The sequence below is a fragment of the Podarcis filfolensis genome (genome assembly GCF_964270895.1).
Source record: "Podarcis filfolensis genome assembly, chromosome: 7".
Lineage (NCBI taxonomy): Eukaryota > Metazoa > Chordata > Lepidosauria > Squamata > Lacertidae > Podarcis > Podarcis filfolensis.
In genome coordinates this window covers 5,445,421-5,462,837 of record NC_139603.1, presented here as the reverse complement: position 1 = coordinate 5,462,837, position 17,417 = coordinate 5,445,421, and the positions used below count along the sequence as shown (strand labels likewise).

Genomic DNA, 17,417 nt, shown 5'->3' with positions numbered 1-17,417 from the left:
CAAGTACACCCCAGCAGAAAGGGTTTGGTTTCTTTTAAGTGACAATAATAGCTTTGTAACACAGAGAGTGGTCCTCTATGCACTGGCTGCAAAAAAGAGAGGAAAAAGGAGATATGGCGATTTTATCTAAGTTGTTTTGGTGATTCAGTGGTTTAATATGAAATCAAGGTACAGTGGTACCTTGGGTTAAGAAATTAATTCATTCTGGAGGTCCGTTCTTAACCTGAAACTGTTCTTAACCTGAGGTACCACTTTAGCTAATGGGGCCTCCCGCTGTCACCACACCACCACGGCACAATTTCTGTTCTCATCCTGAAGCAAAGTTCTTAACCCGAGGTACTATTTCTGGGTTAGCGGAGTCTGTAACCTGAAGCGTCTGGAACCTGAAGCGTCTGTAAACTGAGGTACCACTGTAGATTTAAGCGTGTTGGTGTCTCTGGTATCTTCTCTCATCATGGATGCCAGCTTATATTATGGATGTATGTTCTGTAATATTTTATTCATACTGTTGCTGCAAGTTGGCTTGAACAATAAGCTTCTGAACATAATAATAATAATAATAATAATAATAATAATAATAATAATAGTTGCCTGCCTCTTGTGAAGGAAGCATGTTGGTTCAACAGGTAGTCACTGCAAGTGGTTAGTATCCATTACTAAGAACACACTTATAGAATAGTAATAAAAATATCCATTGCATCTTCTACTCAAAAGGGCAAAATAACCTTGCAGGCCTGAAACAAGAGATATCAAAGGATGGCTCTCTCCTAAAATCAGTCTCAAAATGTAGCAACTGGCCAGATGAAATGTGGAAGGGGTAGCCATGTTTTGATGTATTTCTCCACAACTTAGCTCACTTCCTGTGTCAGACCTGGGCTGGGGGAAAGCATCTGAAGCAATGGCACAGATTAAGGCAGGGTATCAGCTGCCCTCATGCACATCTTTTGTTGTATACCGGTACATTAGAGCCCCATACCTAGGAGTAGGGAATGTCTGACCCAATGACCAGACGCAGGCCCCCACTGAAGCATGCCATGGGTGGCATGACATCAGTGAATGTGTTGTGACTGGTAATATAAATAGTTGTTGACTTCCCTTCCTTTAGCATGACAGCATCCGCCCGGTCATCCTGCGTCGGCGCTCGTCTTCTGACCTATCCAAGCAGAAGTTTGGCACCATGCCCCTGATCCCTCTACGGGGAGACAGCACCAATCCCACCATGCTCTCTGCTAACCAGACCCTGGTAAGGCTACATGACCTGGCTCCTGCTGGAGCCCTGCTCTTCCATGAAACAAGAGCAAGCTGCAAAGCATGAGCAGCTTTAAAATCCCTGTGCTCAAATGTAAAGCATTTCCCTCTGCTGGTTGTATGTCCTAAGAAGTGGTACAGTTCGTGCCAGAGCCCAGGAAGAGTAATTGGTGGGTGACCTATTTCTGTGTTTAGCCGCAGTTATGAGAGAGTCACTTCCTCATTACAAGAGGAATTAATTCCCACATGATGTCTGAATGTGCTTTATTGAGAACACTGTCTTTGCTCATGAGCAAACCTCCCCAGCCTCGTCCATGAAGCCAGGGCCTCTATCTTAGAACAATTGGCAATGAAGCAACCAACGAATTGCTTCTAAGAAAGCTCTTCTCAGCCAATAAATCTGAATTGGTGTTCACCTTGAGCAGATCTCTTAGCTGGTTGAGGAGCCACCAGCCCCTTCACCTTGTGGGCTAGAGGGCCTCCTCATGACTTATTCTTCTGGTGCCTGGATTGTAGGTGGAAACTGCATGCCCAGAAAGAGCAACAGCAGAACCTTCTGAGAAGAGGATGAGGCATACTTTGCCCCTCTTGCTTTTTCTCCAAAGGAAAAACAAGATGGTATAAAAATAAACCCAGCGACCCCAACCTCTGGATCTCTGCTAAGCTTTCCAAGTCATAACCAAGACTGATTAATCTGCTCTTCCTTCTTGTCTGCTTGTGGTGTGAATTGCATCATCTGACCACTTTTATTCCTCTTGTTTGCAGCACCGCCTGCACACACGAAGAACATTGTCCATGTTTTTTGTAAGTACCTATGCATTTACAGTATTGCATACTTATCCTGTATCCCTTACACTGTTAACAGAGGGGGAAAAGACAAAGCTTTCTCTCAGAGGTAGATCTTGAACCCTTGTCTCACAAAGAACAGGGTGAACCCTCCCCAGCTCTCACCTGGGAGCTTCCCTTTCTTCTTCTCCCAGCCTCCCACCCTGGGAGACCTTCCCTTCTCTGCCTCTCGCACAGGGTCTTTCATCAGCCAGCCATCACCTTCCTGTGTGTACCCTCATTAACCCAGAGAAGAGGACATCAATCAAAAAACAAAGCAAAAACGTAGTAGATAAAAGAAAAAAAGAGAAAGAGCAAAAGCAGGAAGCAAACGATAATGAAATGGAGGGGACCCCTCCATTTCATCATCTGTTGCCTCCCGCTTTACTATTCCACTCTCACGTTCTGGCAGACCTTGATCGGTATTTTCCTTCAAAGGTTCTGTGCATTCTTTGGTTTGATCTTCCTCTGATCCATTTTCATTCACCGTTTTATGCATCTCAGCTCCAAGCCAAGGAGGAGTCCGGGCCGTGGTGCTGCAGAATGTCTGTGGAGTGGGCAAGCGCTCCCTCTTTCAAACCCGGTTGGATCTGGGCCATCCCAGAATGGAGAATAGCCAAGCTGTCTCCCCTGAGCCTTTTCAGAAAACTTGAACATTGCCCATGCATGCCAAACAAAGTGTGAGCCACTGACAAGCTTAGTTGCCTCTAGCCTCACCCAGGACTGCCGTCTGCTATGGCAAGGAGAAGGAAGGGTGGCAGCCTGGGCCTTGACTTGTGGTCGAGGCCTATTAGACACTCACACCTGCAATGTCAGAGCCAAACCAGGGCAGGAGGCCAGACTTCTAGGATTTGTGTGAGTGCACACATAGTCCTGGGTAGCTTACTAGACTAGGCTTGAGCCTCAGGCAATTAGGTTATTGGTCCAAGCTGCAGAGACCTAAAATTGCAGAACCAGGGCCAGCCCAACCTTGAGGCAGACTGAGGCAGCCACCTCAGTGGCAGAATCCCATGAGGCAGTGTCCCCATGGGTGTCCCACCTGCTCCTGCTGCCACTACCACTGCAGAAGCAACAGTGGCTTCCGGTGAGATTTTGCTGGAAACCGCTGCACAACCCCCGTAAATGAAGCTCAGCGGTGGTGGAGATGGTGGAGATGTTTTGCCTCAGGCAGAAAAACAGGACAGGCAACCCCTGCTCAGAACAATTGTGGAATGTTTCTTTCTGCCGCGAGCCCAAGCAATGGCAAATCCATTAATGGCCTCCTTTTGCCTTGACTCCTCACAGCCAATGAAAATGCATCAGGATTCACTAGAGGAGCAGCAGGAGGCAGCTGAGTCTGAGCCTGTCTATGAGGAGGTGGGAAACTTTGCCGACATGGGCTTTCTGGAGCTCCAACAGTCCCTGCTGCCTCCCGTGGACCGAACCAAGAAGCCAGTTCCATGCTCAGAGCAGGCAGTATCCAGCTCACTGCCCCCCTGCCCAGCCCCCAGGACATCTGGAATCAACGTGGCAAAAGGATGCTGCTTTGAGAGGACCCTCAGGCTGGAGGAGGGGAAGGACCTCCTCCCAGACAAGCTCCCAGGACACAGTGTAGCCCCAAGTGCCGCTGCAGAGAGAATGACTGAGTTGCCTCAAGGGCTGCCTGCCCCAGACTGGGAACAGGGGCAATCAATAGAGGGACCTGCCTCCCCTCCAGAACCTCCAATGGGAGAGGAGCCTCAAGCCGGTGCCCCCAGGAAGAAAAGCTTCCAGTCAGACTTGTCCATCAGTGACAAACTCATGCAGGAGCTGAGTTCTGCCATCCTCCGGAAGAACGAGTGCCAGGCACCTGCCACAGTGGGGAAGCAGAACCCCCGGGATGGGGCCCAGGCACAGCTAGAAGGGTCACGGGATCTGAGGACTGAGATCCCTTAAACTGGAACTAGGCTCAGCGCAGTCCTGAGCATGACATGAGTCGCGGGAGGCTGCTGGTCTGCATCACATCTCTGCCTGTGATGGGTAGAACCAAATACCCTGCCTGGAAGCGTTGCATTAAGAAATCCTCTTCTCCTCTCGAACTATTTTATCCGTAGAGTTCCCAGCCACTTCTAGAGAGGAAGCGTGGTGGAAAGCAAGGTGGGGTGATATTTACTAAGGCAAGGGTGGTGCCCCCCTCAGCTCCAGCTCATATCCACATGCAGAATGTGGTGCTGCGTGCAGGATTCAGGTTCCTGGGAACCTCAGCTTTCATTTTTACAAGTTTCTAGCCCTCATGCTAAGATTATACTCTTGCCTATGTGCAATGCCTGAATGAAATCATAGAAGTCAAATAGGTGGCTGAGTATGTCATGTGATAATCTGAACATGTCACAGACTTCAGCTGTTCATGGTGCAAAATTTGGATGGCGTGGCCATATATTTCTGTTTAGACAAGCCTGCACAGGGAATAAATGTTCTTGAAAAGGTAAGGAAATCCTGAGCATTTCCAGCAATATTCATACTGCCACTTGGAATAAATGAATTATTATTTTTTTAATGATATTTATTGGAATTTTCAAAATGTTACAAAATAAAATAGAGACAAAGAAAAATGCAAAATAAAAATAATTAACAAATTAAAAAGGAAAAAAGACAAACCCCTCCCACCATATAGATACAGATTCAAACAAACAAACAAAAAAGGGAAAAAAATACAAAAATACATCACACACACTTAAAAACATTTAAAAACAAATTCATTATTTCCAAATCCTCAACTGTCATTACCTTCTTTCTTAGACCTCCTCCTCCTCCCTTTCTTTGTATCCTAGTTGTTAATTATCCCAGCAAATCCTTTCCATATTTCATAATATTCTGTCATTACATTACCCTAAACTGTTTTAGTCTTATCTTTCTATAATAAGATAAATCTTAAAGCTTAAAACTTAAATCGTGTCCTTACCAGCTTCTCATAACCATAACATTCTTTCATAATTCTTTAAACATTTTTGCTAAAGCCAAGTAATTTCATTCCAACATTTTTCTAATGTTCATCAATTTTATAAAACAGTTCTAATGGTAGAGAAAAGAAATACAAACAAGTCCAATCTTCATCCAACGTCCCTTCCTCCTGGTTCCGGGTTTTGTCAGTCCTTATTATCACGTCGATCTAGCTCATTAACCTGGCAACCTTGTATCCGAGGCCCTCAAGTCTCTTCCATGTCCCTTCCGCAGCTCTTCTTCATATTTGTAGCTGTATTTTCCCTTGTCTCCTGCTCATGATAGCTCCAGCTTGACAATATTTTTAGCCCTTCTCGACAGATCAGCCCCTTTTCCATATTCAACACTAGATTCCATATAGTATTTAACAGCATGTTTCAAAAACCCTCCAAGATTAAGAGCCCCCACAATCCCAAACATCTCACGGCCCATTGCCATATCTGAAAAGTCCAGACATCTCAGCATAGGGGGGTCAAGCCAGCCCCCCATTTCCAAGCCAAACCAAACTTTTTCTTTCCAAATCTGGCTTTTTCCAAGTTCATTTGTCAAGTCCGAAAACTCATATTCCTGTTGGGCCTGTTCTGTCAAAACACACTCCTGATTTAATTCCTGAGTGGGCTCCACATATTTTCCCACTGCCTGTTCAAAGTTTCCCACTGCCTGTTCCAAATTTCTAGTCGAGGTCGCCATCCACTTCACCTTTTCATGTAATTGTTCCAGTAGGGCATTTGTTTTATAAAAGACACACAACAAGGTTTCTGAATACAATGTCCTGCAAGGTCAAATGCCTGTTCCCACGATTGTAATCTATAACAGCTGCCGGCTCCCTGGAGTTGGTTACAGTTTCACAGTCTCCCTCTAGGGTGAAAACTTCTATTTGTTCTTGCAACAGAGTTTCCCTTTTTAAGATACTTTGTCAATATTTATTCCTTTCAAATGCGAAGAGGAACAATGGAATCACTATGTTTCTCTTCTTTTCGCTATCTGTCAAAAACACTTATTTCTGGTCAATGAACTTCAAACGTCGGTCCTGACACCCCCGCTCCAGTATCAGAACGGAGGAAAGTTACTTTACTTTAAACTCACTTTAAACAGTCTAAAAATGATCCTCCCCCTTCTCCTGCTGTCAAAGGGGGGTTCCACAATTATAGATGATGGAATCCAGTCCTTTAAAGACAATTTTCTTAGCTCTAGTTTATGTTGTCTTTGCTTTATTCTGTTTACAAAAGAACGGAAGGCTGACTTCCTGTTTAGACCTTCCCGTTCCGTACCAAATTAAAATAGGTATTTAAGATCCAATTCTTTTCTGCTCGCTAGTCCTTATTTGATGTCCAATTGTTCAAAATCTAAGTACTCACGGGTGCTTGTTTTAAAGTCCAAATTGTCCCAGGAAAGAGGCAGCGATCTCTGGCAACGGCTGTGCGGCTTCGCTCCACGGAAATAGCCGTTGACTCTCAGCACCGCGCCACTTCCCCCTCTTCACTTCGGAGCCCTTTAGTGGGTTCCTTAGCGAGTTGGGGGGGCGCTAAAGGTGCCCGCCGAGTCCCATGGTCACAGGCTTCATCCGCCTGTGATTTTTGAAAGGGTCCCCGCTTCACCGTAGCGGAGAAGACCCGTTTCCCGCGGAGCTATTCCCTCCAGTTCAGAGGGAGTCCGCCATTGTCGGTGGCGCCACCCCGGAAGTCTATCAGAATAAATGAATTTTGTACAACAGAGAGCAAGAGAGTTTGTTTATGCTGAGTTATCTGGAACAGAGCTGATTAATGTGCACGGTAGATATGAGAGCCAAAGGTTTGTTCATATCGTATTGGAGACAAGTAAATTAGCCACAACTGCTTGTGAAGATTGGTGAAGGTAATGCGGTAAACCACTTCGGAGGTGGTGATGGTGACTGGGTGAAACTCTGAGGAAATGTCTCAAGACTGCACATTCCAGTTGGCCCTCAGGATCCTGAGGCAGTTAAGAACACACTTCACTCTTCTCAGTTGGACATCTGAACTTCATAGAATCATAGAATTGGTCATCTAGTCCAACCCCCTGCTATGCAGGAATCTCAATTAAAGCATCTATAACAGATGACCATCCAACCTCTGCTTAGAAACCTCAAATGATTTGGATCACCACTGGGACATGTGCCATTTTCCTGATGAAAATTCTCCTTCCCTTTTTGCCCTAGGCAGCAAAACATGCAGCTACGCATCTCTAGGTTTTGCCCTGTGGGACAAAAAGCATCGTGGAAGTTTTTTAAATCAGGAAAATGCTGGGAGCTTTAAATACCTACCCATCCCTACTGCTATTTTTTTTTTAGTTGTGGCTTTCCCAATGGTAACATCAAATCTGACTCTCAGATTCATTTATGAGCCAGGCAGCAAACTTGAAATCATTGGAATCAAATCTAAATATTTATGAAAGTGAAGCCAAAAACAGAGCCAGCTATTCATCTCTGTTCAATAAGCAATTTAATTCCCAATATATTATAAAGGAGGAAAGAAGTGTATTAAGGGAAGTAACAGGGTAATTTGAGAGAGGACAAAGTTTGAAAGAAACACACGTGGGCTACACATAGCAAGTGTTAAAAAATAACATAACATTTAGTTTATATTCAACATGTCCTTTCCAACATTCAACAAAAGGAGAACTCTCATCTGCCAGCTGAAGTCAACATGGCACAAAATTCAAAATCCAGCCAGGTGAGAGCTTGTTTCCAAAGAGGCAAGCTGGACATCCTGACCAGCAGATGCCATATTATGGGTAGGAAAGAGATAAGAGCTATGAGGCATTCAACTCTGCTCTTAGGACCTGGCCACTTAACAATTAATATACAGTGGTACCTCGGGTTACATACGCTTCAGGTTACAGACTCCTCTAACCCAGAAATAGTACCTCAGGTTAAGAACTTTGCTTCAGGATGAGAACAGAAATCATGCTCTGGTGGCCCCATTAGAAGTGGTGCTTCAGGTTAAGAACAGTTTCAAGTTAAGAACAGACCTCCAGAACGAATTAAGTTCTTAACCCGAGGTATCACTGTATATACATATTCCCCAAAGCAAACAATTGATCAGATGTGAATAAATAAATGCACAGGGAGCATATGTTTACCCTGTTTTCATATTTTTAAAGGGCTGCTGTGGCATTCGTACGGAGCCCCCGGTCGTCTCACGGACTATTGACCCGTACACCACTAATCCGCTGCCACCAACCAGGTCCTCCCTGGTAAATCACTTAGTCTCAGTCAGGTTCTCAGGTTAACAAAGAAGAGTATAGTTTATTGCAGAAACAAACAAACTTTAACTGCATTCCAAACGTTGTTACTCTTTACCTTCTTAGTCTTATTTTATCCTGTCTCTATCTCTACTACCTCCTCTCACACAAGAACCAACTGCACTGTCTCTTTATTTCCAACTCTCTGCCAACTGCTTTTCCAACTGCCTTTCCCAACCAACCAACACACTAAAACGAACCAACTACCCACTAAAACCAACCAACTACCCACACCCAAACCTCAGGCTAAACCCTTTTATAAACAGGTAGGCTCCACCTCCAGCTTTCCTATTGGTCTACATATTAACCCTTTCTCTCCCTGTACAGACATTTTCAAATGAACAGGCAAACACCACATCCCTCCCCCCCTTAAAGAAGTTTGATCAGGAGGGATAACTGAACAGAGTTACACTCCTGATCAAACTGCATTTGACATTTAAAACAACTCAGTTATCTACAGGAAAAATTATTAACTGTCCATGGTTAACCTTCACCATCGGGTCTCTTGATAAAGCATCGGCCACAATGTTCAGGGACCCTTTCACGCTTCTTATGGGGAAATTGAAGTCCTGCAGCAACAGGGCCCACCTCATCAGTTTGCTATTAGTTCTCATCATCCTTAGCCAAAGCAAGGGTGAATGATCGGTGCACAGTATAAATTTCTGGCCCCAGATGTATGCAGAAAAAGCTTTTGACAGAATATATAAAGAATTCATAGGGTTTGTGTTACGTAAATTTGGTTTCCCCATAGAAGACTGTAATTGGATTAAAATAAATTATAAAAACCCAACGTCCCGGATTGTTACAAACGGAAGAATTTCAAATTTGATTAGTTTAAATCGAGGAACGAGACAAGGATGTCCTCTTTCTCCGTTATTATTTAATCTGTGCCTGGAACCATTAACAAGAACAATAATTCTGGATGAGCATATCAAGGGTGTAAAACACAACAAAGATAATTACAAAATTGTATTATTTGTGGATGATATCCTTTTATTTATTACAAAACCAGAAGATACAATTCCAAAAATTATGGAGAAAATAAAAACCTTTGGCAGAATATCGGGATATTCTATAAATTGGACAAAATCAGAGATTTTACCAATTGGGCCAAGGGCTACATTGTATAGAAACCATCAATTTCAGATGTGCAAAGACTTTATTAAATACTTGGGTATAATGATTTCATTAGATATAGACCAAATTGGAAAATTAAATTTGAATCAAATTATAAATGAGATTACTTTTGATATTGAAAGGTGGGGACCTCTAAACCTTTCCCTTTGGGGAAAGGTTAATGTCCTCAAAATGAATGTTGTTGCAAAGCTTTTATACATTCTTAGAGGATTACCAATACATATTCCCAAATTTTACTTCCAAAAAATAAATCAACTATTTAGATTGTGCCTGTGGGGTACAAAGCCACCAAAAATATCACTACATAAAATGCAACTTCCAACTAAGGAAGATGGCTTTGGTCTCCCAAATCTGGAACTATATCACCAGGCCTACCTGCTGAGTAAGACTAACGATTGGAGAGCTAGCAGGATTCCCAATTGGGCTATTGTCAAATATAGTTTCTTTGAACCTCTTGAACGGTGGACTAAACTCGGCTCTAATTTTATGAAATATCCTATTATTCTGGAGACTATTAAAGCACCTATAAAAATTTGGATGAATTTAAATAAAAATAATAAGGATGACCCCTACCAACATGAGAAATTAACAATATGGTCCAACCCAAAATTAAAAATTGGAAATTAAGTAATAATTTGGCAAAATTGGATGAAAAAAGGTATTTTGACATTGAATCAATTAATTGATGAAAATTACAAATTTGTGGAATATAAGACTTTGCAAGTAAAGTATGGATTAACCAGTGAAACACAATGGCAATACATCCAATTGAAACATATGTTGGAAAGGCAGTTTGGTCCTGACGCTATAGCAACATCAGAAACACCCATGCTGCTACAAGATTTAATTTCTGCAACAAAAACAAAAAACTCTACGCTCGCACTATATAAAACCCTACTCAACTGGAAGAAATATGATTTAGAATACGATAGACAAAAATGGAGTGAAGAGTTAGGGGTACAGATAACGGATGATATATGGGAGTCAAGTATAAAATAAACTGAAATAGAATCTATGGATCTAAGACTAAGACTTATTTAGCAGAAAATAATATTCAGAGTGCACTGGACTCCAGCAAAACTTTACCAGAAGAAAATAAATGCAGACAACTGCTGGAGATGTGGAAGTAAAAATGCAAACTTAGTACATATGATGATTAACTGCACGATGATAAGATCATTTTGGTGCAAGGTGAAGATACATATAGCAAGAGTAACAAAAAGAAATTGTTATTTAGGGGAATTGAATTTAATTCTAAATTATATACTGGAAACGTGGGAGATTACAAGGAGTAAAAAAAAAAAAATGGATGTACCATGCCATATTAGAAGCAAAAAAATTTGTTCTGATGAATTGGAAGTGCCGCAAAAAGATGCCATTGAGCACATGGATTGATAATATGGACAGACAAGCTACATACGAAAGAATTGCATGTCGACACAAATTAAGAATGAATAAATATGAAGAAATCTGGAAGGAATATTTAAGCGATAAGGCGGACGGTGGTGGGAAGTAGAGGGATGAGAGGTGGGGAAATATTGTTAAAAAGGTGTAGTCATAGGTATATCAGTACTCAAATTTGAAACGTTAAATTGTGTTATAAGTGTTCTTGCAGTCTTTGTTGTATGTGTTTTTTGTGGTTGTTGTTTATATTGAAAAAAATGATTAAATAAAAACAAAAACCAAAGCAGCACAAAAGAGTCCAAGATGCTGGTACAATAAGTAGCAAATTCAAGACATAAGTACCAGTGGCTATATGGACAAAATGAGGACTGAGAAATAATAAAGATGTATCAGCAGAAGCTTGAGGCCTGAAGAAGTACAGAAAAATCTTTTTTGCTGCAGGCCTTACTTGTTACCTTTAATGCCACTGAGGTGTCACTCTTCAGCCCATCCAAGATGGGTTTGAATCGTTCCACTTCATCCATTTCTGCTCATTGTGTCAATGCCACCAGAACTTGCTCATGCCTATGTAAGAGCAAGGAAAACAAATCAGTAACAGATTATCTGACAGTGCAATGCTAGCCATGCCTACTTGCTAGTCCCAATGAGTTCAATGAGATGCACTCCCAGGTGCTTTAAAGATGGCAGTCTGACTTTCATACGCTCGCAACAGGAAACTATGTAAGAGTTTGATAAATTGTGCATCTACTGTATTAAAATTTCTAAAAACTGTTAAGAACCAATGTTGCCTTGAATCCAGGGGACCAAAAACCCTCCTTAGCAATATGGAGTAAGATGCGGGGCTTCAAAGTGGGGATGACCCCAAACCTTACACAAGCTTTGTTCAGCTTCTGCTTCTTAGGCTTCAGGCCACTGTGCAGATTACATGCACATTAGAACTTGCCATTTAAACATAGCCTTCCGGTTTTTAAAGTATTTTGAAAAGGATCCCAAGTGCTAGACTGCCCACCTATGAAATACAACTAAACCAAAAGATAAATCACCTATAGTCACTTACATATCCACAGGCTGAGGCAGAATGCAGAGGGCAGACAGTAGCGTGATAGCATCAATCATCATGGATGGGACTTTGGGGTCAACGGCTCTTGCCAAAAGCAGGATCCCCTCCTCCGTTTCAAGCATCGTCTTAATTCCAAACTAAAAGAATGGGGGGAGGGAGACACCCATTGAGTGCATGCACATACAGAAAGGTTGCCAATGCCACAGGAGGAGAGTAAGGCAACTGTCTAACCTCGGAAATAGGTGTAAGGGGGGGGCCAAGACCCCCAAAGCTGACATGTGCAAAAGTGATATGGGGAAGATCCCATAAGTGTGCAAATTTAAGAAGGGGAGCATCTCAACTGAGAGTAATCACACTGGAGGTTTCTCACTCTTAATCTAGAAGTTCATTTACAATTCATCTCTCCTCTCCTCAAAGTTTTGATGTGCTCAGCATGAGTTTGACCAAACTGCGGGAGGCAGTGGAAGACAGGAGTGCCTGGCGTGCTCTGGTCCATGGGGTCACAAAGAGTCGGCCACGACTAAATGACTAAACAAAAACAACAACAAACCTATATACATTTTAGATTAGATTCCTCACACTTTTTCCCTCTTATCTTCAATTCTGTTGCTTGTTTAATTTACACTGCCTCTTCGTTCTGATCAAGTTTCTCCTTTTTTCTTCTCCCCAAAGCTTCATCTTGCTACCTTCCTTCCAATACAATATGGTTCCTATTTTCAAATAGCTCTACTCCCTTGCTTCTCTTACTTTCTTATTGCTTTCTTCTCACCTCTTTACCTCCATGCTGCTGCTGCGTGTTGGCTGGAAGGAAGGCGTGGCTGCGCTCTGCTCCAGGTGACTGCCATCAGCCTGAGACCCTGCAATATCATCTGCCTTTCCATCAGGTATATAGAAGGGGAAGGCTTCCTGAGGCAAAGCTGCACTGTCTCTTTATTTCCAACTGTCTGCCAACTGCTTTTCCAAATGCCTTTCCCAACCAACCAACCCACTAAAACCAACTAACTACCCACAACCCAAACCTCAGGCTAAGCCCTTTTATAAACAGGTAGGCTCCGCCTTCGGCTTTCCTATTGGTCTACATATTAACCCTTTCTCTCCCCCTGTACAGACATTTTCAAACGAACGGGTAAATGTCACAGTAACAAAATTATTATTAATAGTAATAATACCAACTTGATTCTAATTTGAAGAGCTCTCTCTCTCTCTTTCATCTCCCTTCCCCTATTCCCAGCTACTGGAAAATTCTTGCACCATATATTTGTTGGGCTTGCTCAAGTCTCAATTAAAACATTTATCTCATGACTTCTCATAGCCACCTCCATTCCTATTCCATTTTCTTCCCTTTTGTGTCTGTTCTCAACTGCAAACTGAAGAATGGTCTGGCTTCTTGAGCAATTGTTATACAGAGCTGAGTTACACTGTGTTCTTAACCACCACCCTCATTTTTCACTTGACTTTCTGAAGTTTGCCTACTGATTCTAAAAAAGTAAGAAATGGCAGTTCACAAATATTTATGTTGAAAACAAAGGACATACCTTACTGTTCATGAAAGCTTTTAAGCATCTAATGATCTCATGTTTGATCCGGCTGTCATACGGCCTAGTGGGGGATAGAGAAAGGAATCTGATTATTTATTTATTTTTCCAAAAAAATTATGGGTTTTCACAATATTATAAACAAACAAACACATAAGACAAACAAACATAACAAACATAAATCATAGCCTTATTGAAAATTACGATTAACTTTGTTAAGTGACTTCCTCGCTTCCCCTTAGTTGAATTTCATTGCAAGTCCTTTTAACGGTTTTCCAAATCCCAATTTTTATAAAATTTAACTTAAACATTAACATCCTTAAATCTTCACCTTATATAATTAAACATATTAATTCATCACTTAACATAAACAAAATCCTAAGCCTATTAAGTATCTGCAAGCTGTTTCCGGTTATTTTAACTTAACAAATTTAACTAAATAATCATTAAATTTATTCCATTCTTCCTGATATTCCTCCTCCTTCTGGTCGCGGACTCTTCCGTTTAGGTCGGCTAGCTCCGAAAAATCCATCATCTTCATCTGCCATTCTTCTACTGTTGGTAATTCTTGGGTTTTCCACTTTTTAGCTAACAAAATACGAGCAGCAGTTGTGGAATCTGATTATTTAGGGTCATCGGTTCCTATACAATTATGTATAATTTTACCACTCCACTCAAAGAAGCTCCTGGTCCAGGCAGCATTAAGAGTTGAAACAAGATGCCACAACCTTCAATAGAACTTTGGGGTGAGGAGAGGAGAGGGAGAAGGATGTTTGGAAAAGACTGTTTCCCTCAATCTGCGCTCCACTTTCCCCATCCGCATATTTGCATCCTTGGCCTAACTCAGCTCCTATATTCTCTTCTTTCAACCATGTATGAAAGCCTGTCTGCAGGCATATATAGAGATATCCTTGTCCCATTTATCTTAAAATGCTCCACCCCAAAGCAAAATAATCTCATTTATTTCTTTATTTTATTTCTAAAATTTGTACTCTGCTTTTCAACCATTTAGGCTCCACAGAGTGGCTGACTCAGCATTGAAGTACATTCTTGAAGTACAAGCAAAACACATTTTTAATCTACTCCTATATTTAGAAAAATGGCTGTGAAATAATATATACATGTCCCCTGTCATCTCACTGGCTTATCTGTTCAGATGTTATAATGGCCCTGGACACAGGGCAAGCCCACCCACGAGGCAAGGTAGCCACGCACCTGCCACTGCTCACCTGGCACCCGGCAGAGGAGGAGGAGACAGGGTGGGGAGGGGAGGGGCATTTATTTTCAATTTCACCTGCCCTGGCAAAACATCCAGGTGATAAGAAACAAAGACATCTGAGAATTAGCATCTTCCACACCAGACAGACACAAATTTTACAGGGACTTGAAACATAAAGGTACATAAGGAACCACCTTATTTAGCCCAGGATTTTCCTACTATTAGCAGCTGCTCTGAGGGCCTAAAAAGCAGAGGGTCTTTCACAGCCTCCTGCCCTCCTCCAAGCTCCTTTTAACTGGAGAGGGAGAGATCAGAAACTGGAGTCTCTTCTATATGGAAAAACTTGGCTCAACCCCCCCATATCCAAAATCAAGCCTGCCTCTTCCTGATCCAAGCCCTCTACACACAGAGAGAGAAACTAATGGCACCTGAATATTGCTTAATGGTGTCGGCCAGGTGCCTTTCACTGTGTTCTTTTGGGTACCTGCTGAAGACCTTCCTATTTAGAAGCAAGACTACCCAGACGTTTAAGAAAACCTGCATGAGGTGTGTGTTTTTTCCTATAGAAAAAAAATCTGTCTCAGTCTATTCTATTCTGGTTTCAAAACTTGCCCTGTGTGTTACAGTCACGGCTTTGTTATCGTAAAGAAGCGACAGCTTTATTATTCCTCGTTTTTTGGTAGACCACTCTTGTTTTCCCATTAATTCTCACGCCTGCCCGCACCCAAAGGAAAGGGAGCGGGGCGAGGGGTCAGGCAGGGAGCCCCGCACGTGCGGAGGGAAGGGAGGGAGAACTTCTGCCGGGCACCGCCAGCTCCGGCCGGGCTGAGAGGGACGGATCCGGCATCCGGGGCCGCCAAAGCCCCCCCTCTCCCCCCGCTGCCCGAGGGAGACGCCGCCGGCGGGACACCTGCGCGGGAGGGAGACGGAGGCCGGGGCCGCTTCTGCCCGCCTTTCCCGGACGAGGCAGAGGACGAGGCGGCGGGGGCCGCGGGCTCCGAAACGCCGCCGGGCGGGCGGGCGGGCAGGTGCGGCCCCGGCAGGTCCTTCCCGCTCCCTCCCGCCCGGCCCCTCAGGAGACACTCACGAATTTGCGGGACTTCCCGCCTCCGCCTCCTCCGGGGTCTCCTCCAGGCACGGCCGTCGCGGGGGCCTCGTCGGCGGGGACCTTGCTCTTCTTCCTCTCGCGGCCGGTCCCGCGCGAGGGTCCCCCGCCGCCGCCACTGCCGCCCTCCATGGCCGGGCGCGAAGTCCGCCCCTCGCCGCCGCGACTGGGACGGGGGCAGCTCGGCTCTCCTCCCCCGGCGCAGTCAGTCAGTCAGTCAGTCAGTCAGTGAGCGAGCGAGCGGCAGAGCGAGGCGGGCGGGCGGCTCCTGACAGCAACGGCGCTCGACGCCCACCCGACGGGACCTCTCAACGGCCGGGCAGCCGCGCCTGCCGAGCTCCGCCTCAGCCGGGCTCCGCCCTCCGTCACAGTGGCTGCTCCGCGCGCCGGCCCGCCTCCCAGGAAACAGGGCCACGCCCACCGCGGCGGCGACGTCGCACGTGAGACGCAGCCACGCCCCCTCTCCTCCCCCGCCCAAAGCAGCGGGAGAAGAAGGCGGTTGGTTGGAAAGCGGGAGAGCGCAGAGATAGGAAAATGGGGTAGAAGGGGGCATGTGAGCTCGGAGAAACAACTTCCAAGATCCTTTCGGCGCTCTCTTTCTCTCTCTCCTTGCCTGACAGTCGTTCTCTGCTATGGAGAAAGACGCAGACAAATAGCTCTCTCTCTCTCTCCTAATAATAATAATAATAATAATAATAATTTATTATTTGTACCCCGCCCATCTGGCTGGGTTTCCCCAGCCACTCTGGGCAGCTTCCAACAAAGATGAAAGATACACTAAAATGTCACATATTAAAAACTTCCCTGAACAGGGCTGCCTTCAGATGTCTTCTGAATGTCAGGTAGATGTTTATCGCTTTGACATCTGATGGGAGGGCATTCCACAGGGCGGGTGCCACCACTAAGAAGGCCCTCTGCCTGGTTCCCTGTAACTTGGCCTCTCGCAGTGAGGGAACCGCCAGAAGGACCTCGGAGCTGGACCTCAGTGTCCGGGCAGAACGATGGAGGTTGAGACGCTCCTTCAGGTATACTGGGCCGAGGCCATTTAGGGCTTTAAAGGTCAGCACCAACACTTTGAATTGTGCTCGGAAACGTACTGGGAGCCAATGTAGGTCTTTCAAGACTGGTGTTATATGGTCTCGGCGGCCGCTCCCAGTCACCAGTCTAGCTGCCGCATTCTGGATTAGTTGTCGTTTCCGGGTCACCTTCAAAGGTAGCCCCACGTAGAGCGCATTGCAGTAGTCCAAGCGGGAGATAACCAGAGCATGTACCACTCTGATGAGACAGTCTGCGGGCAGGGAGGGTCTCAGCCTACGTACCAGATGGAGCTGGTAAACAGCTGCCCTGGATACAGATTTGACCTGTGCCTCCATGGACAGCTGTGAGTCCAAAATGACTCCCAGGCTGCGCACCTGGTCCTTCAGGGGCACAGTTACCCCATTCAGGACCAGGGAATCCTCCACACCTGCCCGCCTCCTGTCCCCCAAAAACAGTACTTCTGTCTTGTCACAGTACTTCTGTCTTGTCTCAAGGCAGTATCAGGCACGTGGTTTCTTTGAATCACTTTCTTTGGGGGGGTTTACCTGTCTCAGAACATAGAACCAGGCACTTCCCTCCCCTTTGCAGGCACAACGGAATGTCTGTCTTCCAAGACAGAGCAAGGTC

At 44.5% G+C, this 17,417-nt stretch overlaps 1 protein-coding gene and 1 long non-coding RNA gene across 5 annotated transcripts in view; one reads left to right on the top strand and one right to left on the bottom strand.

Moving 5' to 3' along the window:
* The window catches only part of ARAP3 (ArfGAP with RhoGAP domain, ankyrin repeat and PH domain 3), a 39,351-nt gene extending 34,776 nt beyond the window's left edge, over positions 1–4,575 (top strand). For all 3 annotated transcript variants that reach the window (XM_083624585.1, XM_083624584.1, XM_083624586.1), the window contains 3 exons: positions 1,106–1,243; positions 2,014–2,052; positions 3,358–4,575. In XM_083624585.1, coding sequence (XP_083480711.1) covers positions 1,106–1,243; positions 2,014–2,052; positions 3,358–3,987 — 807 coding nt within the window. In that variant the 3' untranslated portion in view covers positions 3,988–4,575. The remainder of the gene's footprint in view (positions 1–1,105; positions 1,244–2,013; positions 2,053–3,357) is intronic.
* Positions 4,576–10,798: 6,223 nt separating this feature from the next.
* Positions 10,799–17,417, bottom strand: LOC310767619. Of its 2 annotated transcripts, XR_014550969.1 has the most exons (5): positions 17,268–17,417; positions 15,735–16,423; positions 13,429–13,492; positions 11,891–12,030; positions 10,799–11,397 (listed from the first exon to the last, which is right to left on the bottom strand). It is a non-coding gene; the product is annotated as an uncharacterized lncRNA (long non-coding RNA). The 2 variants fall into 2 exon arrangements; XR_014550970.1 differs by lacking the exons at positions 15,735–16,423; positions 17,268–17,417 and having other exon boundaries at positions 13,429–13,522.